This window comes from Oculina patagonica, chromosome 8 (assembly GCF_052425735.1).
Source record: "Oculina patagonica isolate OP01 chromosome 8, crgOcupat, whole genome shotgun sequence".
Taxonomy (NCBI): Eukaryota; Metazoa; Cnidaria; class Anthozoa; order Scleractinia; family Oculinidae; genus Oculina; species Oculina patagonica.
The window spans coordinates 25,156,935-25,184,013 of record NC_135765.1 but is presented as its reverse complement, the minus strand read 5'-3'; the positions used below and the strand labels follow the sequence as shown (position 1 = coordinate 25,184,013).

Genomic DNA, 27,079 nt, shown 5'->3' with positions numbered 1-27,079 from the left:
ATTGCCTATTTAGTGCAAACAACACATGTCAGCTCATAGCCATGAATGTACGGCTTGCATGGTAAGGCATGCCCACAATCCCCCTGAACTGTGTACAACAAAGCCCCATTAGTGTCTTTGTGGGTCCCTGGCGTAACCTCTGCATCTTGGTCGACACACACAAATTCACTTTGATGAGCATGGCCGTAATGAGACGTCATGAGATACCCATAATACTCTCTGGTCCAACCTGACGGACACTTGTTGGTTCCAGGGATCATCATTTGGGAGCCACGTGATTTGACGTAACACACAGCACAGGGTGCATCATGGTCGTCAAGATTGTTCTTGAAACCTGTGAATGTAGTCTGATACTCGGTACCATATATCGCTGCTGTGGTCTGCCACCCACTTTGGTACTTGTCATAGATGGGATTGTTGGTGAGACAGACAAAGGTGGTTCCCCCACCCGTGTGCCTATAGTTTCCTCCGCCCATTGCCCCTGCAAGCAACGTCAAAGGATAAGATCAACAATGAATTGTGCGTCAATATGTTACCTTTTTCAGAGATATCAAACGTTTGGCTACACCCAGCGGATCGTTTCGGAAGCCCTGCAAACCCTCTCCAAATGTCACGATATTCGATTCCGCTTTATATTTATTAGGAAGTCGATCAGAATAACACAGGTAATTTGCAAAAACAAAAAAGCGATTCTCAACAGTGGAATTCAGTGTAAGTTTGTTTTCGATGTTTGGTCTTGTTAGAAATGATATTTTTCATAAGATATTTGAAAAAGTAAGACAGAAGTTTGCAGTTAAAGAAGTTGATGTCGAAATCTCAAATGTCGTGTTTGCTTGTCAATCAATTGAGGGCAAGGAATGAGAAAAAGTGCTTTTTAAGTAATTGATCCGTATTCACGGCTTCTACGTCGTTTGAAGGAAGCCATCGTGTAAGGTGGCGCTTGCTTAGCGAAAATTTAGGATCTTTTAGTAGTGAATGCTTACATGGGCCATAATGGAAATTATTAACGAAAAGTGACACTGTACCATCCTGCTGCCGAGATTTGGTATATAAATGCACATGAGTTTGATGCAAAAAGTTAAACAATGTTATTTGTTTGGATATAAAGGGCAATTTAGGTATCTTGTCAGTTGTCTGCAAAACCCAGTACAAATTGTCAGTTTTGAAAGTTTTGGCAATTTGTTACTTTTTAGTTAACCTTATCCAGACCACCTCTAGTGCATGGGTAATTGATGCACAGGCCGAGAAAAACACGGAATGGAAAAGGAAACGATACCAGATGGGTCTACATTACCTTTACTAGGGGGGGGGGGGCAACTCTCAGAACTCGCCAGGATAATTTCTGCCATGGGTCTTATTTTAGCTTGTACTAACATAAGCTTTATCTGGGCACATGTGCTCCCTGTTTACCTGTGTACACTACAGTGGCATCTCCGGAGCAATTTGTTCGTCCCCAGCGGTTGTAACTCACACCTGACAGCCCCTGTCCTTCTGGTCCCTTTGCTCCTTGAGGCCCAGGAGGTCCCTTGGGCCCAGTACTTCCCGTTCGACCAACACCACCTGTTATGAGGAAAAGAGGAATTAAATTGTGTTGTTTTGACTTGTATCAAAATTCAAAGTGGAACCTCTTAAATACTTTTAAAACGCGCAGTCCCGGAAAGAAGAAAATGAGCATAATACTCATAAATAGAAAACAACTGTGTGTTTTTTTTTTCACTTAGTACAGAATACCTTTTGGTCCCGTGAGTCCTCTTGGTCCCGCGGGTCCTTCCCTTCCATCTCTGCCATCTCGTCCTGCAAAAGAGTGCACTTTCAATAATTTTCTTCTCACATTGTCCTAAAATGGCGCGCTACTTATTAGACCGGGGATTTTTAGATAACATACAATCGCCTAAGTAAGGAATCATGCGTCCTATGATGACGTTTTGAAATATAATTACCCGCGCCGACGACCGCGCGAGAACCAGCATGCCTGAAAAGCCTTACAGTAGATTTAACTTCCGTCGAATTGACAAATCAGGAAGCGTTCTTAAAATCGCCTAGCTGTGGTCTGGGGTGAAATAAATAGATTTCAATAAATTATCAAAGGAGGAGGCCCATGTATGGGAAAAAACCTTTTGATCATCATATCTTGTATTGACTTAGAGACCATTTCATCAAAATTTCAAAACTGATTTGCTATCTATTGTTTCATTTATTTGCCCTTTGGAATGTTTTATAGTTTTTTTAGCTCGAAAACACTGAAAACTTCAACGGGCAAATGCGATGGCTATACGCGTATGTCGCAAAGATACGTACGCCCTATATAAATTTAAAGTGTACACATTTTAACTTAACTTGGAGAGCCAATTGAAATTCATTTCGTAATTAATGTACGAAGTTAAGTAATGTTATTGATGTAGTTATATATACTAGTTATGCAACGCTTTCGAGTGGTATACTATGGAATATCGCGAGTGATAAGTGGGATATTCCATAGTATACCACGAGAAAGTGTTGTGTAACTATTTTATACCATGCCATAGAAAATACGCTTACTAAATTTTGTCGAGAATACAATCGCAGCGCACGATGGGAAGGTTGGGTTGAAAACCGTCGAATATACAACGGCTTTCCTGTATTCTGATTGGCTGTATTTTCTATGGCATGGTATAAAGCTGTATAGCACATGACTCTAAGACCATAAGAGTTGATGAAGAGACGCAAACAAACAAACAAACAAACAAACCTAGCCTATATAAGGATAAGTTCGAGTTTCTTACCGGCAGGTCCGGGGGGACCTGGCATGCCGTCTCTCCCGTCTCGACCTAAACATGATTACACTCAATCAACAGGTTGACTTGATTATTATTTAAATTCTTACGTCTTAAATAAATAAATTTAAAAAATAGCAATTATTTAAAATAATTAAATAATAAAATTTATTTATTTATTAATTACATCAACAATACATTGCAGCCATAAAGCTCTATTGACGCGGGATCAAAGATCTGGCCTATCTGTTTAGTGAAGGCATAATCAACCGATGCAATGTTGAATGCATTTCAATCTACACGCTTCACACCATGAATACACTATGGATATTATCTTACCCTAGAAGTGTCTCATCGTATGGAAAATTCAAGATGAAATTAGCAATGAGCAATGCGATCAGTATTTTTAGGCAAATTTCATGCAAAAGTTCAGTGTTTAGGCTCCGTCACGCAAAGCTATTAGAGAAAAGCATTGCGTGACAACCAAATAACGGCAGCGAAAAAGACTAATGTTTACTGACCTCGAAGCGAAGTCTTTATACGTAAATCTTTAGACAGGTTCACTGTTCTGTCAAATCAAAACAAAGACTTAGTCAATCATCAGGAGGACGTTATAGTAAAGAGTTCGGGTCTTACGTCGTGTAGAAGACACAGTTCACCTATAACAATAGAGAACAAAAGGACAAAAGAACGAGGAATATAATAAAAACAATAGGTTTGCGAGGCAGTATTCTATTGTGACGTGACCTGTGCTTCCACACCAAGAAGGAGCCAAGAGTTCGCTTCTAGTTGTAAAGTCGGAAATGTATGCTGCTTTACATTTCAGACATGCACATACGTCACTTCACGTTGCTTCGTAACCGTTCAAAATCCTGACCTCAGTCACTAAGCAAAAAATAACACCCCCTTTTAGTGTTACATGCATCGCGGCTTTCTTACTAAACAAACGGGACGGATCGAAATCCGCAAATTGCAGCACACACGCAATGACATTCTGAGCCAATACCGGTATGCATCGCATCGGTTTTAAGAGGCTCACTTTAAACAGCACGTCGAAATAAGATGTCAAAACAATTAGAAGTAGAAAGACACTGATCATGCACGTGAGTCTGAAAGCGGGTTTAAGCAATCGCAACATCTTACTTGTCGATCAATCATTTGTCAATAGTAAACATACGGCATCGAAACATGCGCCCCGACATCAAAACTCACCTTCTTTTACAATTTTTGTAGTTGGTTCATGCGGGGATTAAAACGACTTTTTCTGGATGTAAGTTAAGTTTGGCGTATTTATAACTTCAACACTGACGATGAAATATACCTGACCTATCAAATGTTCACATGACTTACCTGGTTTCCAGTGCAGCGAGTCTCTTAGTAATGTCTGACAAACTGGTCGTCGGGTTGGCACTTCGCTTACTTCTTGCGGGGCTGAGCGATCTTTCTCCATCAGACTCGGACCGAATGTTTCTTAATTCTTTGGAAATCTCACTGAGTTCGCTTTTAAATGAAGAGAATTGCCTTCCCATAGCAACAAGTGAAACGAACATGATGACAATGCACGAAAGCATGAACGCAATTGCCACGAAGTACATATTATAACGAAATCGCTCCGACGCCGAACGATTCAAGGGTTTCCGTTCCTTACTTGATTCTTGCTCCATTTTAGCTAAGGGAATTCAAACCGCTAGCTTTGGTGTATCAAAATTTATGTGATACAACTTGAATCCGACCGAACTGATAGTCCGCCTTCTTGAACTGTTTCCCAGACGTGCAGAACAACCCTTATAACGTAATCGTCTTAGCTTGTTTCGATTTCATTACAGATAATTTCCATTAACTCCCTACATTCTGTATATTCTTCTTTACATAAAACATTGAAAACTATTGTAAACTTAAAGTGCTAATAAAAGCCAACAAAATTATATTTATTTTTCTTTTCATTATGGTGTTTCTCTTCAATATTCCGAGTATGTGGTGTTGTTAAACAGAATCTATCATATTTATTACTGGCACATGTTTAGGGCAGACTGTTTTATAGCGTGTCAGAAGACACGTGCCGGTGATTTGTACTCATGAACCACTTGTTAAATTGGACGCATTGCAGACCTTTATTTTTTTTTTTTTCATTATTATTATTTAAGATTTAAATAGAATCGAACTCGGAAAAAAAATCCGAGTTCCAGATGGGATTTGAACCCACGACCCTCCGTGTTCTAGGACGGATGCTCTACCACTGATCTACTGGGACTCTGTGGTGAGCAAGGGTGAAATGTGGGCTTTTGACTGGAACCGCATCACGCAGTCACACAGCCAAATGACGACTGGCACATATGACTCATAACTGCATCACACAGTCACATTAAGGCATATCAAAGATGCAACCAACCAACCTCCAAAGTGAGTAACAAATATATTAAATAAGATTTAAATAGCATCGAACTCGGAAACTGTTGTTTGTTTATAGCCGAACGTCGTGCGTTTGTTTTGTCGGTTTGTGTTAGGAATGAGGATTGCGTAAACTAAGAAACTTCCTTTCTTTAAGAATCGTTTTTCTCTGCCTAGCAATTTTGTTGTCCGCAGTGTTTCCTCGTTTGCGCACGCTCGCACCCTCTGTAGCGAAAGAAATTGTTTTCTTTACAGGAAGCGATAAGGTTTCTGAAAGGACATCCGCAAGAAATGTTTCCCTTTTAGCGCTTTAAGGAAATAATTTTGAGAAACAATGTTTTTCCCTTTCCTTTCCACCATTTTGATAGACCATATATCAAATGACCCAGAGGCTGTACAATATTAGTGAACCTTTAGTTCGCGTGGGGCTGCGTCAAATTTCCTGGTGCAGAAAATGTCTCTATTCTCGTCCCCCTTAACCGCCCGTCCCTATTAGCCGGTGGGTCCTGCAGAGCACGAAAAAACAAGTGACTCTGCGACACATGATTTTATTTACGTACAAGATTTTAATAAAGGAAATTTTAAATCAAGGGATTTTGTATGACACGATATGACAAAAATGGAGAATGCTACCTTGAAACTGAACGTTACAAACATTTAATGGAGTCAGTGGAAAACAAAAACATAGCCAACACATTCTTATTCTGTTCTATCTTACGATTTACATTTAGTTAGTAACAAGCAAGCGAATGTTTGTGCGAACCATAACTGAATCGAACGTTCATCTTGTACAACACTAGGTTTTAATGAGGCATTGTAGTGTATTCGTCATTCTGGGGCTTCGTATTGAAAAGTTAGATAAAACGATTGCAACGTGCATTTGACAGCTACTTTACACAGTCAGGAATAGCATTTCTCTCAACTCATTTAGAATTACGATCGTTCATCACTCTTGTAAGTTACAGTCACTCACTTCTTGGTGATCATGAGCTGTCTATTCTGCAAACAAAACATGTCCAAATTGGTATGTACGAAATCCATCACAAGGCTAATTTGGTCCTTCTATTACCACTTTTGTCACTCTACGGCTTCTTATTACAAACTTAGAGAAAACAATTACAAGGTGCACTTGAATCATCTTAGTCAACTCATTGCTTACGACCTTTCAGCATTCTTATAAGTTGTAGCTATAGTTTCTCAGTCCTTGGTGAGTTGTCTATTTAGTACAAACAACACATGTCAGCTCATAGCCATGAATGTACGGCTTGCACGGTAAGGCATGCCTACAGTCTCCCTCAACTATGTACAACAAAGCTCCATCTGTGTCTTTGTGGGTTCCTGGCGTAACCTCTGCATCTACATCGACGCACACGAATTCACTTTGATGGGCATGGTTGTAATGAGACGTCATCAGGTAACCGTAATACTCTCTGGTCCAACCAGACGGACATTTGTTGGTTCCAGGGATCATCATTTGGGATCCACGTGATTTAACGTAGCACACAGCGCACGGTGCATCGTGTTGCATAAGGTCGCCTCTTCTAAAACCAGCGAATGATGTTTGGTACTCGGTACCATACATTGCTGCTGTGCCCTGCCAGCCACTCTCGTACTTGTCATATATGGGATTGTTGGTGAGACAGACGTAGTTGGTCCCGCCACCCGTGTGAGTGTAGTATCCACCGCCCATTGCTCCTACAAGAGATGATGAAGGACATTATCAACGATAACAATAAATTGTGCCTCCATATGTTTGCATTTTCAAAGGTTTCAAATGTTTGCTATTTTACATTGAAATTGCCCGTTTCTTAGTCTATTGACCAGTTGCCAAAGATAAATAAGATATTTAATTTTCAATATAATTTTTAAAACGACGACACTACGCGATGATCATGGTTAAACCACAGGCGGCCCAGGCTCTCTCGTTAATTATTTGCAACGGTCGTTGTCGGTTCGACTCAAGCGATCGAAAAATATGCTTCATAAATTGACGAATTTGAGATCTTTTCTTCCTAAATTACAATAAACTGTAAGCCATATAAATAAAGATCACTAATACCTATTGTTGATTGTCTGCTTTTGTGTGATTTTGAGGGGTTTTGGGACGTTTATTCCCCACTTGCCGCTGACGCCCCCTTAGTAACGAAAGAGCCTGGGCCACCTGTGGTTAAACTAGAGCTTTCCACAAGTTGCTCGAAATGTTTCAAAAAGTTGCTCGAAATTTCTAAAAAAAAAAGTTGCTCAAAAGTTGCTCCAAAAATCCAAAAAAGTTGCTTTTGATTTAAAAATTTGCTTGAAAATTGCCCCTCAAAAATCCAAAACGCTGCTTTTTATGAAAAAAGTTTATCCGTATGTATGCTAAATTCCAATTGAAGGTAAGATTTCTAAGCAATCTATACAATTTCACTTTCTAAATAACATTTTAAGGCAAAGACATGTTGAATTTTTAGGATTTCTTTCACTGAGAAAAATGGTAAAGATATCGATGACGTCATGTTTAATAACAAATTTTGTAACGTGTTAATGCGGAATGAGTTGAAAGCCAAAACGTCTTCGGATGTTCCTCGAAAATTTTCGGAAACCTTCTTTATTCTTCGAAAACGTTCGTATGGGCTTCGAACAACACTCGGACAATCTTCGGAGATCTTCAGTCAAGATATTGCTCAAAATGCAACGAGTTGCTCGAAAGCAAAGAAGTTGCTTTAAGGCGAAAAAAAAATACTGGAAATATGAAAAGTTGCCGAGCAACTTGTGAAAAGCCCTAGGCCAAGCCCAACGGAAGGCATGCAAATCTTCCCCGACTGTCACGAAATGCCAGCTAAGACGATCATTATGGTAAAGCAAACAGAAATAAGAAACAAAAATATCAGCCGAGCGAACTGAGGACTGATGAGGGTCTGGACGGAAGAGGGGGAGGGATGTACAGATATCAGTGGTCATTTAAATTTAAGGTCATTTGTCAGTTATCAATTGAATGAATGTTAATAATTATTTATGTAGATTAATGCTTTCTTTCCGGCCCAAAATGTGCCTAAAATGGCACATATCATTAAATCGGAAATTGATATTAGAACATATTATTTTATGTCAATTTAGATGTTAAAATTACTGCAAGTGGCCTTCCATATTTCTAAATTATGTTTTATTAAGGGAAATATTTAAACACTTGTGTTTCTTGATCATTTCAAATTTGAAAAGAAATAAAATACAACTGAAGCAGCGGCCACAAACAAGCAATAAAGCCACAGCTTTTATTAACTCTGGCTTATTGTTATCGCTGGTGTTAGTTATTGCTTAGCTCCTTACCAGAACCTCGGTTTGTATTAAGCCTTTCGCTTTTTGAAACCGTCACTTGTTAGTTGTCAGTTAACCTCAGACCCTCTCTAATGAATGGGCAACAACGACAGGCCGAGAAAAACATGGAGTTGGAAAGAGAACGATACCAGTTGGGCTTAAGACTTAGGCCCGGGCCAAAGATCGAACCTTACCTGAGACGAACCTAATGCAAATGAGCAAAACCTATTGTGTGAAGTTCGACGTTTGGCCAGGGCCTTAGGAAGAGGCATTCATTGTTGCGTGAAACAGATCCGTTGAGAAGAAGAGCTTATTAGCTTTACTAAAGGAGGAGGATGCAACTCTTAGACTCGTCAGACAAACTGATTACTGTAATTGGCCTCATTTTAGCTTTTATTTACGTATGCTTTTATTTCGCCACAAGTGCATCTTCGTTTTACCTGTGTACACTACAGTGGCATCTCCGGAGCAATTTGTCCGTCCCCAGAGGTTGTAACTCACACCTGACAGCCCCTGTCCTTCTGGTCCCTTTGCTCCTTGAGGCCCAGGAGGTCCCTTTGGCCCAGTACTTCCTGTTCGACCAACATCGCCTGTTGTAAGGAATAAAGAATATTCAACTCGATGCTGTTTCTGCTTGTATCTCAAATCCCTTCAAAGTGAAACAAGACGTCCAAAGGCCGATTACGCGGGATTTGAATGGCCTTCCACAAAAATTGCAAATGCAAACACAAAGAATTTCATATGACCCCAAGCTCACGACGTGAAACGTACATGAACGTGACTCTTGCCTTCGAGGAGTGTTACGATTCACAAGGGTTTTTTAAAAGAACCAAACGATTTTGTTTAAAAATGTATAAATTTTAATGTTTTGTGAGTCAAATTGGACGTTGCCAGTGATAGAATAGGGATGGTTAGAACAACTATCGGGCACACTCTAGGTGAAATATTGAATTGATGGGAGCCTTTGAATTCAGTTTATAGGAGGGGTTATAGTGGTAGTTAGTTTAAATACTTCAGACGTAATCTCAGTAAAAATGCTCCCACGGAATACAAACACGTGGCTCCACAGGACCGACAAACGTCTGAAAGCAATCAATCAACATCCAGGTTTGTGGCTACGATGAAGAAAAAAGACACCGACCGAATTTCAGTTTATACGCGTAACTAGTTACTCGCTTTAGAAATATGAAGGTTAATCAGAATACTTAAGAAGCAAACAATGTATTTGACAAACTAGTTCCAAAATATTTGCTTTTACTGGTTCCAGTAAAGAGAGAGAGGGTTGATGTTGAAAAGTCCAGAAAAGTTTGCATTTTTTACATTAACATGCACTTGCTACAGAATACCTTTTGGTCCCGTAACTCCTCTTGGTCCCGCGAGTCCTTCCCTGCCATCTCTGCCGTCTCGTCCTAAAAGTGAGTACACTTTCTGTAAGTTTATTACGTCTTGTTACAGAATAGTAACTGCAAGTTAGATTGCACATGTGAAATATTTTAGATAACAGACAGTTAACCAGCCCTTAAATTAACGATAACTCACAAACACCCAACAATTTTAATTTCAGATATCCCTGCTTAAGCCAAGAGTTGAAGATTCTCTGTGTCCGATATTAACTATTTTAACGGGCCTAGGCCGCTAGTTGTCAATGCCCGTCTCGTGCTTTCGTGTATTTGTTTTTTTGTTGGAAGGCTGAGGTCACGCATTGCGATCGGCTCACAACGAGTCATCTTCCATCGGCAATTTGAAATGGCTTGGCGAGGAAAGGGGATTGGGACGGAGTACTTTTTTCTTTCTAGAAAGGACTTCTTACGGCACTCATTACACACAAATACCTCACTCCCAAGAACGCTAGAAAACCATCCAGTAGGTGTAGATTACGTCCCTCAAGTTAACATTTACTCAAGGGGCGTTCTTAAAACGGGCCTTAGCTAGGAGACCATTGTACCAAAACATCTAACAATAAGATCGGCTTGATTATTTGTTTTAATATCTATATTTATTATACAGTGTATATTTTATTATCTATTTATTTAGAAAGGCCGATAAGAGGAAATTAAAAGGGGCAGCTCACTTCCCCCATAACTCCCGTACTCAGTCAACTGAAGACAATAATCACCAAAAAAGAAAAAAACAACAACAACAACAAGACAAAGCAACAAAAAACAAGACAGACAAAACAGGCAACTTTACCAGCAGGTCCGGCGGGTCCTTGTTTTCCGGGGGGTCCTTGCATGCCGTCTCTCCCGTCTCGACCTAAATACGATTTCATCCAATTAATGTTTTATTTGACTTCTTCATTATTTAAATTCTCACTTCAATCCTCGGCAGGATCAAATATTCATCGGCAGGATCAAATATATGTCCTTTCGTTTAAATGAGTGTAAAAATAACCAACTATTCTAATCGACTCTCTTAGTTCAGAGCACTTCATGCTTCATTCTACAAGCAATTACCAAGTGGTGATTGCTATGAATATTCTCATAACCCCAGGGCTGTACCTAGGATTTTTTTGTCTGCGGGGGGCAAACTCCGCTAAACTCCGCTGCGGGGACAAACTCCAATATAGCTACAAGAAATAGCCCAGCAAAATCAAACACTATGTTAGAAATTTAGTTTTCCTAGCGGGGGCAACTGCTCCCCCCCCCCTACCCCATTAGGTACGGCACTGAACCCACGTGTCGCTCAATGTATGGATATTCCGAGAAACAATTACATAAAGGAAACTATCATGAGTTCAAATTGTCTACACGGCTTTTTACTTACCCTACCTGGCAGCCGTTCAGGCTCGTCACGCAACGCTAGTGGGGGAAGCGTTGCGTGACGTCCCGAATAACGCAAGCTAAGGAGACTAGTGTTTACTGACCTCGAAGGGAAGTCTTCATACGCAAATCTTTAGATAGGTTTACTGTTCTGTGAAATTAAATCAAAGACCTCGTCAATTAACAGGAAGGAATTACATTGAAGATTTCTAGTTGTAAAGTCAGAAATAAACAGCGCACCACATACGTCACATCACGTTGCTTGGTAACCATCCAAGTTCATGGGCTCAGTCAGTAAGCAGAGAATTAAGCAATCGTACAATCGTGCTTGTCGATCAATCACTCGTCAATAGTAAACATACTGTTGCACCCCGACTTCGAAACTCGCCTTTGTTTTACAATTTTTGTAGTTGCGTGTAGAGTACTGTAGATGGTTCATTGCAAGGATAAGTACGACTTTAACTGAACACAAGTTAAGTTTGGACTATTAACAACTTCAGCAGAATGACATATACCGGGCATCAGGGGCGGATCCAGGGGGGGTGGATTGGGTGGCTAGCCACCCCCCTTGATCCACCAGAAAAATGAAAATAAACATAATAAAATAGAAAACAAGGACAATGTCCATCCACCTTTCATTGTCAGGCGGCCGTTCAGAGTTAAGGACGGCCATTTTTCAAAAATAGGAGATTTTCGACAGCCTGTGTTACGTATGGAACTTAGTTTTTGTAAAGAAATTACTTCTTGGGATCTAAATGACAAAACTATAGCTTTATTACAACCAAATTTTTCTCCCAGGCGTTATGATGTAAAGTAACAAACAAACGATCGAGATTAACTTTGAAAACTGTTCAGCCCGACAGTCACTATTGGATGAGAACCTGTGAAAAACCTGTGAAAAAGCATGTGACACAGAAACACCCTCTGAAAAAACCTGTGAATTTTGCAAGGGCTAAATTTTGTCCAAAAATCACAAAATTTTGTACCTGTGAAAAAACCTGTGAATTTTATGACCTGTGAAAAAACCTGTGAAAAAATATGTGAACAAAATCTGAAAAAAATTCACTTTAAAAACCTGTGAATAGACCTGTGAATTAACCTCTGAAGAAATAACATTAAAAAACTCTCAACAAACATGTGGAAAAACTTGTGAAAATTGATAATCAATTAATTTAACTATCAAACGGATGGCGATATGGCCGGGTTTTTGAAATACTAGTATTTCAAAAACCCATATCGCCATCCGTTTCAATCTTCGTCACTATTGGCCATCCTACCTTCTTTTGCATTTGCTGTGTCATTAAAATCTTCCTTCACTGTTTCAAGAGATTATTTTTATGTTTCGCCGAATTTGATGCCCATTTCCCATACCTAAATTTGGCTAAAATTCGTGACACAGTCCCTTCAATGTAACAAAACTTGTGTATAATTTTAAAAAATTAGATCCCTTTTAGCTTTCAAGAGTTGTTTTAGCCTTGCTGGATGATTTTCTTCTCCATTTACATCTTTAAGCGAATTTTCTTACTGTTTTTTTCGCATCGAAGCGATTTCACAAGCAAGCAAAGTCGCGAAAGTTGTCCCCAGGCCAATTTGCCAAGGACTAAAAATTTCCACGCACGTGGGTGAGCAAAAAAAAAACGCATATCTGCTCTTTCCTGTAAGTTCGTGGCCTGTCAACTTTAAATTTCAACCACTGTTCATTTCATTAGAACTAGAGTTTTTCTCCGAAATATAATTCAAGGTAAGTTGAGGAAAGAATATTTTGCCAAATTACCAAGGAAAAACAGCGCTTTAATAACTTAGTTGAAAGCTGTTTAAAGCTGCTCAGAATCGCGGAAATCACGTTTAAGAGGCTTCAACTTTTCAAAATTTTCTGAGGGGGGCATGCCCCCAGACCCCCCTAGGGGGATGGAGCCTACGACTCCATGAAATATGGGCTTTTCAAAAAACTGCCTAAAAGCCTGAAACCCCCTCTCCCTCCTCCATACAAAACTGGGGCTTGAACAATATAGTAAACAAAAATATTGGTAAACAGCCACCCCCCTTTGAAAAATCCTGGATCCGCCCCTGGGGCATATACCTGAACTTTTAAATGCATATCTTACCTGGTTTCCAGTGCAGTGAGTCTCTTTGTAAGATCTGAAAAACTCGTTGTAGGGTTAGCACTTCGCTTTCCTCTTTCGAAGCTGAGGGATTTTTTCGCGTCAATCTCGGACCGAATGCTTCTTATTTCTTTGGAAATCTCATTGAGCTCGCTTTTAAACAAAGTAACTCGCCTTTCGATCGAAATCAGTGATACGAAAATAACGACAATGCATAAAAGCACAAACGCAATTGTTACGAAGTGCACAACAAAACGAAATCGTTCCGACGTCGAACGATTCGCTGGTTTCCGTTCCTTACTTGGTTCTTGCTCCATTTTAGCCAACAGAATTCAAGCCGCTAGCTTTGGCGAATCAAATTCCGTGATACAATTCAGTTGGAAGTAGGATCCGACCGCCTTGATGCTTCGTTCTCTTGAACTGTTTCCCAAACGTGCAGAACAACCCTACGTATAACAAAATTTCGTAGCTGGTTTCGATTTCATTACAGATAAGTTCCGGTAACACCCTAAATTCTGTCTGTTCTTCTTTACATTGAAAACATTATTGAAAACTATTGTAAATTTAAAGTGCTTATAAAAACAAACAAAGTTATATTATTTTACTTCGCACAATGCTGTTTTTCTTCGCTATTTTAAATGTGTGGTTTTACATATACAGAATTTCAATCGGGGGAACAAATATCAGTTCTTGGCGACGTCACTTCTCCGAGAAGTGGCTGAGCCCGCGATTTTTGTCCCAGAAGTTGCTAAACAGCGGCTTTCGGAGTACTTGTAAGCGCTCGTGCAAGTTTTTGATTGAATGATATAATTCGGTTCGGAAATAATTTTCCGGACTGATTTATTTCATTCACTACTGACACCGGTTTTGGTACAATAATTAATAGCGTACCCGAAGACACGTATCAGTGATTTTTGGTTATGAACCATTTGTTACATTTAACACATTGTTTTCTTTAAAGTAAGTCACGCGTACTTTGTTACTGTTACATCCTCAAATAATATTTTAGGTAACTTTTTTTTTACGTTGTAAATTTTCCACTTAGATAACTTTTAATATATTTATTTAAATTATTCATTAGAATAATTTTTATTAATCATTTAACCCTAACCAGACCGGGTAACAGTTAGTGCCCGCGGTGACTTTGAACGCTCAAAACTTTTCTTCTAGTGAACCAAACGCTACCGAACTTTGCGAGTTTATTTGAAATTTATCTGGGAAAATTTGGTCGGATAAGTAATAGTTTCGGGAAATTGACACACGTGCTTCCCCCAATTTGTAATTGTGGTGTTCCTGTTAATTAAAATTAACTTAAATGCAATTATTTTCAGTTTGAGTACTTTTCAGTAATTATAACTTCGGAAAAAGTTTGGATTTCAAGATGGCGTAAATGGGAGTTGTTTTAACATAATTATGTCGTCATCTTACGTGACGTATATCAAAGAGATAGATTTTTGGACATACTATAATTATATCCCCTAAGTGCCATTGCCTAAATACTTGCCTAAATATTCTAGAAGTTATGGAGGGAATTCCCACACTCCCCCCCCCCCCTTCCCCCGTCTCAAAAGATCCAAAAAAGCACAGTCTGAATAGGGTTAATAACAAGCATAACTTTATCGATTGTTCGACTTAAACATTGCGGTATAAGAGTCATTGAGGCATATATATCACTCGAAAGCCCATTGATGGACACTAAGTTAAATCATTAACAAGGTGTAATAGTGAATTGGTTATCAGAAAGTAGCATGTTTGTCAACTGATTTTTAACGACCATTCATTACTAGAAATAGCTGCCCACGTCTTGGTGTGTTGTCTATTTAGTACAAACAACACACGTCAGTTCATAGCCATGAATGTAAGGCTTGCACGGTAAGGCATGCCCACAGTCTCCCTGCACTGTGTACAACAAAGCTCCGTTCGTGTTCTTGTGACTTCCTGGAATCACCTCTGCATCCACGTCCACGCACACAAATTCACTTTGATGGGCATAGTTATAATGGGAGGTCATCAGATACCCATAATATTCTCTTGTCCAACCCGACGGACACTTGTTGGTTCCAGGGATCATCATTTGCGAGCCACGTGATCTGACGTAACATACAGCGCACGGTGCATCGTGCTCGTTTAGATTATTCTTAAAGCCATGGAATGACGTTTCATACTCAGTACCATATATTGCTGCTGTTCCCTGCCATCCACTGTCGTACTTGTCATATATGGGCTTGTTGGTGAGGCAGACAAAGTTGGTCCCGCCACCAATGTGAGTGTAGTATCCACTGCCCATCGCTCCTGCAACGGCAAGGGACAAGATCAAAAAGGGTGTTCCCAAAAATGTGTACGAACATGATTGCTATTATTTTTGTTACACGCTACTGAGAATTGATGCATGTCTATAGGGCTGATAAAACAACTTGGGCGGCAAGCATTATCGATGCCAATGGCCAGTGGCAGTGAGTAGAGACGGAGTCAGGGTAGGAACGAAAACAGAGTTTTGCGCAAATGAGTAAGTAAGAGACGTTGAGGGTGAATTGGACATGTGCTAAAAATGGTAAGAGATCGTTAAAATCCACGCATCACGTTTACCGCATCACGTTTACCTAGGTAATCAAATGAAGAAAAATGAGTGACAGGTCAACAACGGTTAGCTCAGTTCATAGAGTACCAGACTACCATGTGGAGGATTTCGGGTTCGAGTCCAAGACCGGACCAACATTCGGAGTCTTAAAATAACTGTGGAGACTGTTTTGACTTTAAAATGACATCTGCAAATGGTTAGACATTCTACTCTTCTCGGATAAGGACGATAAACCGTAGGCTCCATCTCTTGCATCTCCAGTGTTATAGACTAGAAGGGGATTTTAAAGAAACCACATACTTATACTTAAGAGTAGGGCACGATTTTCCCGGTGTTGTGGTCTGGTCTTTGCCATTGCACCGAGTACCGCTGTACTCATGTGCTTATTTCGGCGCATGTGTATCTTCGTTTTACCTGTGTACACTACAGTGGCATCTCCGGAGCAATTTGTTCGTCCCCAGCGGTTGTAACTCACACCTGACAGCCCCTGTCCTTCTGGTCCCTTCGCCCCTTGAGGCCCAGGAGGTCCCTGGGGTCCAATACTTCCCGTTCGACCAACATCACCTGTTGTACAGAAATGAGGAAGATTTTTAATGATGCTATTTTGGCTTGAATAACAAATCTTCTCAAGGTGGAACCAGCAACTCACTCTAAAAATAAGAATGCACAGTCCTGGAAGGAAGACAACATTAATCATACCACTCACACAGCGAAGCATCTGTGTGAAAAGGCACTTGTAAGTATTTTCTTTCATGTTTGAGCGTGCATTGCGGAATAATTGTGGGCCAAAACTTTTAAGTTTTGGCCCACAAGACGGGGAAAATCTAGTGTGCCATCTCTACAGCAACATTCGCTACATAATACCTTTTGGTCCCGTTAGTCCTCTTGGTCCCGCGGTTCCTTCCCTTCCATCTCTACCGTCTCGTCCTGAAAATAAGTGCACTATTTGTAATTTCATTCTTACAGAATAGCGACTACCTGTTATTCATGGGGAATATTTTAGATCCTTAGGTTTTAGGATTTAGGTTTAGATATACACAAGCAAGTAAAAATAAACGATAAAAACGAACGACGTTTCGGAGTCGTCATGACGCCATTTTCAAGTTCAAAAAAAGAAAAGAATAAACTGTCAGAAAAAGTTCGCTTATAAAGATTAACATAATAAAATATGGGATGAAAATGGCGTCATGACGACTCCGAAACGTCGTTGGTTTTTATCGTTTAGTTTTACTTGCTTGTAAATATTTTCAGTAGATAACAGACAATTAGTCGCTGATCTACTACCCTCCCCCTCCGACCTTTTCACTCCCTCTCTCCTCCAATACTAAGTGCAGCCAACTATTAAAACAACAGCAAAACAGAGCAAAAGAAAACAATAAGAGAAACCAAAACAAGCTTAGTCTACAATGGAAGTCAAAAATACTTGGGACACTTGTTAAGGCGATCTCTCTATTATACCAAATAACTTTTTTCCAGTTCAAAAAATGAGTTTGGCACTAGCTGTTCTTGTTCTTTTTATGACCCCTCCCCTCTCCCCCCAAGCGATGTTGAAAAACATGTATGCCCTGATTTTGGTGTGTGAGGTGGTTTATTCTCAACATTACTTGGGGAGAAGGGGGGGGGGGGGTAGTATTTGGCCCAGAGTTGTGCTAAGTGTCCCAACATTGAGGTACCGCATCGTAGATAGGAAAAAGTCCGAATTTGTTAATTACCAGCAGGTCCCGGGAGTCCAGTCTTTCCGGGGGGTCCAGGCATGCCATCTCTCCCATCTCGACCTAAACAAGATAACATGCAATCAACATTTTATTTGACTTGCCACTTATTTAAATTCTTGCTCCTTCGCTGTACATGTTTAAAACTAAAACGACTATTAGGAGCGGCTTCACTACTCACTCTTTCAAGTTCAGTTACAAAACAGACATGCAACTCTGTTTTTAGCAGGATCGAAGATCTGTCCTTTCGGTTTGGTGTACGCATAATGTATTCTCTCAGTTGAAAGCACTTCATTCTACATGCTTCATACCACGCAGTGAATGAAAATATTTGTTTACACGACTGTTGACTTAGTCTCCCTCGCAGCCATTGATAAGGCTCGTCACGCAACGCTAGTGGTGAAAGGCGTTGCGTGACGACCCAAATAATGTTTACTGACCTCGAAGCGAAGTCTTCATTCGCAAAACTTTAGAGAGGTTTACTGTTCTGTAAATAAAAACAAAGACTTCGACAATCAGCAGGAAGGAATTACACTCAACAGTTTGCTTTTAGTTGACAAGTCGGAAATAGACAGAGACATACGTCACTTTATGTTGCTTGATAATTAAAACTCGACCGAAATACAGTGGGCCCTGGTAAGTGAGCGGAAAAGTAGTTGAAGCAATAGTACTTTCTTGCTTGTTGTTTATTTTTCTGGAGGGGGGTATAAAAAATATTGAACAAATTGCATGTTTGCAAGGCCAACATTACTTGTAAACATATGTATAAAAATATAGTTTGCATAGAGGTAAGAGAAACTTGTAACCTATTAATGACTGAAAGTGTGTAGAATTAAAGTATGTAGATGTTTGTAAGCAGGATACAAGGCACCATAAAAATCAACATTATATTTGACCAAATTTGAACACAATGCAACTATTGCATGAAATAAATACTTTAAATAAAACAATAACACATTGGGTCTTTAAATTGAACATGCACAAAAATAAACCCAAGCAGGACATTTCAAGCTCGTCATGTTAGCACTAAATTTAAATAAATTACTGCAGCAATTTAAAATGAACATTATTTTACATTTATTATATGGCTACCATAGTACGCGCGCTCTGATTGGCTGCTGAGCGGGCATTATTTTCTTGTAATGACCGGGCATTATGAAATTTTTTCTCGGCTCGACGGTTTTTTGAGTTGTGAGTAAAAGCTACTAGCAAGGGGGCAAAAAACAATAACAAAAAAAGCCGACAAAATATAACTATCTTTTCAATGACTGAAAAAAAAAATATAAGCATACTGATACTTCTTTAGTATGAGCGACGAAGAGAGCTACAAGAGAGCGAGTTTTACCTCCAGTGTTTTTTTCCTTGATTATACTCTTTTTTTTGAATAGTGCTTAAACGCCATATAATAAATAACTTATTAACCTCGTCCGTTCGGTCATTACAGGGGAATCTCAGACCTCGGCCTTGATGTATTGACCTCGCTGTCGCTCGGTAAATACATCAAGGCCTCGGTCTGAGATTCCCCTGTAATGACCTCACTCTCGGTTAATAAGTAGTATTTCATTGAACTAAACTTCATATATATTTATATAGCCGTATTTTCTCGATTAACTCTCGGGCGTACAGTGGTGGATGCAACTTCCCTACGCCTTAATAGAACAAAAACTCCGGGGAGGGGTTCCATCCACCACCCCCCCCCCCCCTCTTGTACGATGGTGGGGGTATGAAATTGCTTGTACGTCTGAGGGTTAAACGCCTGACAAATAGGATCCGGACTGCGGAATAGCAGAAAAGCCTGCTACTCGCTTTTTATATTGCTTGTCGTATGCTCCTTATTTGTGCCAGTGGCTGCGTAGGAATTAAAATGGTGAGTGTTTTATTAAAAAAAACAACAAGCCTGATTACTAGGAGCTTACATGACAAACATAAATTGGGTATAGCTTTTATGACATTTTCTTCAAAAAATAGTTTTAATTATTGCGCTTTTTAATAACAACAAATAGTTTAAATTATTGCGCATTTAAATAATACAAACTAAGGACTGGAAATTTTAAATTCAAGCAATGGTTTCGCTTTTAACTGCCGCCAATTATCGTAGTGTACGTCTCAGAAAACGAAAAACATGAGTTCATATAGGTGTCAAAAGGAAACGTTTGTGGGCAGTGATTGGTGGATTTCGATCCGCTTTGTAGATTTCTCTTTTTCCAATTCGTTGGTCGACGCCGTAAATGATGATTGACGGCAGCAAAAAGCAAACCTCCTTTTTGTGTCAAAAACATGGTTAAAAAGATCGGAAAAAATTGTTTGCAGGAAGGCGTTGTTCGACAATAATTTTTGCAGAGGTGCACGTAGGGTTATTAAATCAAGAAAAATAATAGTACGTTCTAATAAAACGAAAATATAAAATAAATCGCTTTTTGGACGATATTTGCTATTTGTCTGCGCTCTGACTTCCAAACTCACGCTCGTTTACATTTTGTGTAGTTATATGTAGCTGTTTCAGAATGCTGAGATAAATACGACTTTTACAGCATGCAAGTATTTTGGGGTATTTATGACTTCGTTAAAATGAAATATACTTGAACTTATCAAATCTAATTATTTATATACTGCGCTCACATCATGGGTGGCTCCTCCTAAAATGTTTTGCAATTGGTATAGGATTTAATGGAGCTGAAACCAATTGTGGAATTGCACGCATTTTAGGCATCTTACCATCGTAATGATGAACTGTTACGGCAATTAGATATTTTCAGGAGCGCCATTACGTTCATGGTCTGACCCCTTATATTAGAATATGTCTTACCTGGTTTCCAGTGCAGCCAGTCTCTTAGTAAGATCTGACAAACTGGTTGTAGGGTTTATAGCACTTCGCTTATGTCTTTCGGAGCTGAGAGATTTTTCCACGTCAACCTCGGACTTAATGCCTCTTAATTCTTTGGAAATCTCATTGAGCTCGCTTTTAAACAAAGCAACTCGCTTTTCGATCGACACCAGTGAAACGAACACGATGACAACGCACGAAAGCATTATCGCAATTGCCACGAAGTACACAACAAAACGAAATCGCTCCGACGTCAAACGATTTGCAGGTTTCCGTTTCTTAATTGATTCTTGCTCCATTTAGCCAAAATAATTGAAACCGCTTGCTTTGGTGTATCTAAATTTGTGATACAGTTTGAATCTGACCAACGTGATGCTCCTTCTTTTGCTTTGTTTCCTCAGAAACGAAAAGATGTTGTTTTGGATTCGATGTGAGCTATTTACACAGTTGGGGCTACTAGCCAGTCACAAGAACACTCGTAACCACAATGCCAACACGTTTTAGTAGAAGCAAACAATCTGGAAAAAAACATGTTCTTCAAATATCGAAAATATAATCGTACGGAAGACGAACAGTTAATGAGATTTATTATAAATAGAAATACCTGATGACTGCGATACTTCTTTGGTAAAAAAATAAAGTAAGAGTCCTTTTCGTGTTTAATAAATTGTTGTGTAAATATTCTAGCTCTCATTATTGTTGACTTGGTAAATGTTCCGTCAATATGAGCGCTTAGAAAAGCAAACAAGACTGGATGTCTTTGGATGTCTCGTGTTTGCTGGCACGGAAGAATTGCCGCTCAAGAGCAAAATTAATTAAAGCAAAGCAAAGGGTTTAGGGGAAGTTGCATGCATGCAAAATACTTCACTGTTTCGCAATTCTTCCATTGTGCATATTATTCTCGACAATGGATTTTCTCAAAAATTTCACAATCCCATCTTTCCTTAATCTTTGTCGCCATACTTATCACTTAAATTATTATGCTTATCGTTCGCGATCAGGAAACGAAACACTATTTCTTTTGAAATAGCTACTTGTATGAACTGTTTCCCAAACGTTTCACAATTGTCTTAGCTGGTCCCATTTCATTACAGATAAGTTCCATTAAAACTCCTTTAATTATGTCGAGTCTGTTCTTCTTTACATAAACCATTGAAAGCTATTTTAAACTAAAGTGCTTATAAAAACCAACAAAGCTATATTTATTTTTCTTCTTACGATGGTTTTTTTTGCCTCCACTATTCCGAATATGTGGTATTCAGTACTGAAACCTGTTTTGAGTCAAGAATTTAAGCGTGCTGGAAGACACGTACAGGTGATTTGTACTCGTGAACCATTTGTTGAGTTGAACGCATTGCGGACCTTTAATTTTGTTATTTCTTGTTTGTTTAAAGTAGAAAGTCGCGCACTCGTTTTGTCCGTTTGTGATAGTAAAGAGACGTACGTTAATGTTTCTAACTTAACGCACGCTCACACTCTTTGTCGCGAGGCAAGTTTTGTTTCCGTGAGTCGATAAGGTTTCTAAAACATTTTGCTTCAGAAAGAAATGTTGTTTGTTTAGCGCCTCAAGGGAAAAACTTGGGAAACAATATAATGTTTTACCTTCCCCATTCCAACATTTCGGTAGAAATTATATCAAATGACCCAGAGGCGCGAATAGTATTAGTGAACCCTTGTTCCGCGTGGGCCTGGGTTGAGCTCCTGGTACAGAAAATTACTTCATTCTTGCCACCAGAGTCGCCCGTCCTTCTTAGCCGGCGGGGATTTTGTATGACACAATGACAAAATGAGAGAACGCTACCTTAAAACTGAACGTTACAAACTTTTAATGAAGTCAATGGAAAATAAAAATTTACCCAACACATCCTTATTCTGTTCTATCTTACGGTTTGCATTTAGTTTAATAACAAGCAAGCAACTCTTTGTGCAAACCAAAACTGAATCGTAACGTTCAACTTGTACAACTCTAGGATTTGATGAATCATATAAGTGTATACCTTACTCTAAGGCTGCTTATTACAAACTTAGAGTTGAAAATTACAAGGTGCATTTGAGATACAGTTAACACAGAAAAGTATCTTAGTCAACTCATTGCTTACGACTTTTTAGCATTCTTATAAGTTATAGCTTTATTTTCTCAGCCCTTGGTGAGTTGACTATTTGGTGCAAACAACACACGTCAGCTCATAGCCATGAATGTACGGTTTGCACGGTAAGGAATAATCACAGCTTCCTTCTACTGGGTACAACAAAGCGCCATTTATGTCCTTGTGGGTTCCTGGCACAACTTCTGCATCTACATCGACGCACACAAATTCAGTTTGATGGGCATGGTTGTAATGAGACGTCATGAGATACCCATAATACTCTCTGGTCCATCCCGACGGACACTTATTGGTTCCAGGGATCATCATATGGGAGCCACGTGACTTCACGTAGCAAACAGCGCACGGTGCTTCGTGGTCGAAAAGATTGTTCTTAAAGCCATGGAATGACGTTTCGTACTCAGTACCATGTATTGATGCTCTGCCCTGCCATCCACTGTCGTACTTGTCATATATGGGATTGTTGGTGAGACAGACGTAGTTGGAGCCGCCACCCGTGTGAGTGTAGTATCCACCACCCATCACTCCTGCAAGCAACGGGACAAGACAATATCAACAATATCCGTCCCCAAATATGTTAAATATGTTTGCATTATTAGAGATGTCGATTGTTGCTATTTTGCAAGTTGTTCCGTTATTTAAAAAATGTCTATTGATCAGTTGTTATTTACATCGATCATGAGGTTTCGGTGACGTTTGAAATGTCAAGGCGATGATGATCGCCGCTATTTCACACCCAACGGGTCACTTTTGGTAGAATGTGTCAGAGTAGTTTACGATCAAGACGGAAGCTAAAAATGCGAGGTTTGGTTATGTCTGGATTTCTGCTTCTGGCTATTACTAACAAAATAAAACATAGGAATTGGTTATGAAATGAAGACCATCATGATAAAACTTCATTCGCAGACGATCCCAGCAGAATAGTGCATACGCAATCAAAAATGAATTGCCTGAACGCAATGGGAAAAAGAAGATGAGCAAAGGATTTTCATTTTATTAACGCGGAGCGAAACGTTTTTGCACAGACTACAAAGTCCTCAGCTTAATCTAAAAGATGACATAACTTTTGTTGGCTGTGACGTCATTGAAACCACCCTCTTTGATTTCACCATTTTCTTACAATGTCCGAAAATAACGGAAATTGATACCCAATCAAGTCAGAATGCTTATGGGATGTAAAATTAAATGAATAGAACGATTTCGCTTAAAAGAAAACTGGAAAAATAAAGAAAAATGCCAAAATCACGAATGTTAGCAGACCAGCATGGCAACGTCAAAAACATGGACACGTGGTTGACATATCAAACTTTCCTCAAGCTAAGGAATGAATTAAAAGCTTCTGATAGATCGGCGCTATATATTAAATCCTGGTTTTAAAATTACGAAAAAAAAATCAAGTAAGGGGAGGCGGGTGTGGCTTCCCCCCTTCCTTGTTCATACAGGGGTTAATTTAAGTCGTATTACCATAGGTTTTATATCGCGCATGTTCGTTCTCTCTCTTTACCTGTATACACTACAATAGCATCTCCAGAGCAATTTGTTCGTCCCCAGCGGTTGTAACTCACACCTGACAGCCCCTGTCCTTCTGGTCCCTTAGCTCCTTGAGGCCCTGGAGGTCCCTTGGTTCCAGTACTTCCCGTTCGACCAACATCACCTGTTGAACGGTGATGAAGAAAATGTTTATGGTGTTGTTTGACTCTTCTTCAAAGTATTCGCTTTCTTGTTTGAGCGTGCGTTATACGGATTATTGTGGGCGGAGACTACAGACCAGGAAAAATCTTGAAAAATTTGCACTTTTTCAACAACAATTGCTACAGAATACCTTTTGGTCCCGTAAGTCCTCTTGGTCCCGCGGGTCCTTCTCTTCCATCTCTGCCGTCTCGTCCTGAAAATGTAATTTCATAACATCTTGTTATAGAATCCTGTGAGGTATAAAGACATCAAGAACAAAACAAAGTAAAACAAAACAAAAATAAAACAAGACAAACAAACAAATGAAGAAGCTACATTAAGTCTAGATAGGGATAAATTCAAATTATTTGTTAATTACCAGCTGGTCCGGGGGGTCCTGGCATACCGTCTCTCCCGTCTCGCCCTAGACAAGATTACATCCAATTATTATTTTATTTGACTTGCCACTTATTTAAATTCTTACTCCTTTGCTATGTCCTTTCGGTTTGGTATACTCATAAACAACTATCGCAATGGACTCTCTCAGATAAAAGCGCTTCATTCCAGATACAAGCTTCCTACCACGCGGTGATTGCTATGGATATTCTCATAAATCTCATGTGTCTCAATGTATGGATATCTCGAGAAGAAATTAGATAATAATCCAATAAGAAAATGGAAATAGATTAATATTTGTCTACACAATAGTATATTAAGTATCCCGAAGCAGGCGTTGTTTTGGCTCGTCACGCAACGCCATTGGGGAAAAGCGTTGCGTGACGATTCAAATAGCGGCTGCGAAGGAGACTACTGTTTACTGACCTCGAAGCGAAGTCTTTATACGCAAATCTTTAGATAAGTTAACTGTTCTGTGAAATAAAAACAGACTTCGTCAATAAACAGGAAGCGCCAAAGCGAAGTATTCTACTATTCGCCGCGAGCGAGAAAAATCCTCTGGTACACAGGGTACACTTCTAGTTGTCAAGTCGGGTATCAATAGCGCACCACATACGTCACTTCACGTTGCTTGGTAACCGAATCCTAGCAAGAAAAATGCGTGGGCTTGGTCAGTTAGCAGATTCTTTTCTTCTCAAATAAAACAATTTTCAGACAACAATTGATATCTTCAGCGCTCTCCCTAAAAAGTCACTCAAAACTCGCATCATCCCCTGATTGACCCCCCTTACTAGTACCCCTACATGCTGCGGTAAATGCGACTTTGGTAGAGCGCAAGGCAAAAGTTTGATATTTTGACCCCAGTAGAATCAAACTTTCCTGAACTATCAAATGAACGTCTTACCTGGTTTCCAGTGCAGCGAGTCTCTTTGTAATGTCTGACAAACTGGTTGTTGGGCTCGCACTTCGCTTATGTCTTGCCGCGCTGAAGGATTTTTCCGCGTCAAACTCGGACCGGATGCTTTTTAATTCTTTGAAAATCTCAACGAAGTTGTTCTCATATAAAGCAGATCGCCTTTCCATCGACAACACTAAAACGAACAGGACGACAATGCACGAAAACAGGCACGCAATTGCCACGAAGTACGCAACAAAACGAAATCGCTCCGACGTCGAACGATTCCCTGGTTTCCGTTCCATATTTGATTTTCGCTCCATTTTTGCTAAAAAAATTTAGACCACTAGCTTTGGTGTATCAATATTTTTGATACAATTTGAATCCGACCGAAGTGATACTCCGTCTTCTTGAACTGTTGCCCGAACTTGCATCGCAGCCCATTATATTAAGAGGTAAACGTGCTCATTTTAGCTGGTTTTGATTTCATTAAAAGATAAGTCAAAATGAGTCCCTTCCGTCAGTTCTTCTTGACATAAAACATTGCTAAGAGTGCTTATGAAAATCAACGAAGTATTTTTTACTATTTCTCTTATGATAGTGTTATCAAGTGTTGGTCTGCACTATGCCAAATGTATAGTCTTAGTAGACATAAGGGTGTTTTTTTTACTGTTGACACTGGGTAAATGAAGGTCACCTTTCACGTGGCCAAAACGATAATATTACAATCGTTAATAACGTGCCAGAAGACACGAACGAGAGATAACGAACAGCACTTGTAGTCACGAACCAGTTTGTGATATCAGTGTACGCATTGCGGACCCTTTATTTTTTACAGCAGAAAGTTGAGCGCTCTCGCTGTCTGTTTGTGACAGCAAAGTGAATTGATACACTCTTTTTTATCGGCTGAGTACTTTTGTTTATCTACATGTTTCCACGTTTGCCCACGCACGCAACATTTGTTGCGGAAGCATATTTTGTTTCTGGGAAGGAAAAAAAAAGAAAGTTTCTGAAACGTTTCGCTTTCCTTGTTCAGCAAGGGATAAGAAGGTTAGGAAGAGAAATTTCCACGACATTGTCGTCAGTATTTACGGGGGACTTTATACACAATGACCAAAAAGCGTTTTCATTATGAGTGGACCTTTTACGTTTTTTGTAACATCGAGTAACTCACCAGCCAACTTGGACATAATAATCAAGGGTGAGCTTAATATGTTGCCCTCAGAAAAATGAGTTCCATAAGGAACTCACCAGCCAACTTGGACATAATAATCAAGGGTGAGCTTAATATGCTGCCCTCAGAAAGATGAGTTCCATAAGGAACTCACCAGCCAACTTGTTGGACATAATAAACAAGCGCGAGCTTTATAATATGCTGCCCTCAGAAAGATGAGTTCCATAAGCCAACTTGGAAAACCTCAAATTTGTCTTAGAATTCTAAATCTCTGAAGAGCTCAAAATAGTGTCATGTAACCATGATTATTTGGAAGGTGTTCATTTTGGATTCGATAGAATAGCTAGAAATCCTAATTCGGATTCCCCAAAGGAACGCACCCACAATATCTAATTGGACAAACCAATTTTGACGTCTGGCGGTGGATG

At 39.6% G+C, this 27,079-nt stretch overlaps 2 protein-coding genes and 1 long non-coding RNA gene across 12 annotated transcripts; 1 reads left to right on the top strand and 2 right to left on the bottom strand.

Annotated features, from left to right (window-relative positions):
- Positions 1–5: 5 nt before the first annotated feature.
- On the bottom strand, positions 6–4,417 carry LOC144663342 (uncharacterized). The gene is made up of 6 exons (XM_078524248.1): positions 4,104–4,417; positions 3,275–3,321; positions 2,763–2,807; positions 1,732–1,794; positions 1,411–1,560; positions 6–481 (listed from the first exon to the last, which is right to left on the bottom strand). The coding sequence occupies exons 1-6, from the start codon at positions 4,415–4,417 to the stop codon at positions 6–8; spliced, it is 1,095 nt and encodes a 364-aa protein (XP_078380374.1).
- A 1,262-nt stretch (positions 4,418–5,679) lies between these two features.
- On the bottom strand, positions 5,680–26,053 carry LOC144663339 (uncharacterized). Of its 10 annotated transcripts, none has more exons than XM_078524242.1 (6): positions 25,487–26,050; positions 18,027–18,073; positions 17,587–17,649; positions 16,739–16,801; positions 16,289–16,438; positions 5,680–6,836 (listed from the first exon to the last, which is right to left on the bottom strand). In XM_078524242.1, exons 1-6 carry the CDS (start codon positions 25,798–25,800, stop codon positions 6,358–6,360), a joined length of 1,116 nt encoding a protein of 371 aa, XP_078380368.1. In that variant the 5' UTR covers positions 25,801–26,050; the 3' UTR covers positions 5,680–6,357. The 10 variants fall into 10 exon arrangements, with proteins under 10 accessions (XP_078380368.1, XP_078380365.1, XP_078380363.1 ...); XM_078524239.1 differs by lacking the exon at positions 25,487–26,050 and adding an exon at positions 20,393–20,813; XM_078524237.1 differs by lacking the exons at positions 16,289–16,438; positions 16,739–16,801; positions 17,587–17,649; positions 25,487–26,050 and adding exons at positions 8,876–9,025; positions 9,782–9,844; positions 10,626–10,688; positions 20,393–20,813.
- Positions 9,750–21,078, top strand: LOC144663345 (uncharacterized). Its single transcript, XR_013572600.1, has 2 exons — positions 9,750–9,850; positions 20,812–21,078. It is a non-coding gene; the product is annotated as an uncharacterized LOC144663345 (long non-coding RNA).
- Positions 26,054–27,079: the final 1,026 nt, after the last annotated feature.

Excerpts from the sequence above, each read along its gene's own strand:
- LOC144663342 (XM_078524248.1), bottom strand. The coding sequence starts at position 4,417 with ATGGAGCAAGAATCAAGTAAGGAACGGAAACCCTTGAATCGTTCGGCG. Across the intron at positions 3,322-4,103 it reads CTCGCTGCACTGGAAACCAG|AACAGTGAACCTGTCTAAAG; the intron begins GTAAGTCATGTG and ends TTGATTTGACAG. Across the intron at positions 482-1,410 it reads TGCCACTGTAGTGTACACAG|GGGCAATGGGCGGAGGAAAC; the intron begins GTAAACAGGGAG and ends CGTTGCTTGCAG.
- LOC144663339 (XM_078524239.1), bottom strand. The coding sequence starts at position 20,709 with ATGGAGCAAGAATCAATTAAGAAACGGAAACCTGCAAATCGTTTGACG. Across the intron at positions 17,650-18,026 it reads AATGAAGACTTCGCTTCGAG|GTCGAGATGGGAGAGATGGC; the intron begins GTCAGTAAACAT and ends TATCTTGTTTAG. Across the intron at positions 6,837-16,288 it reads TGCCACTGTAGTGTACACAG|GAGCAATGGGCGGTGGATAC; the intron begins GTAAAACGAAGA and ends CATCTCTTGTAG.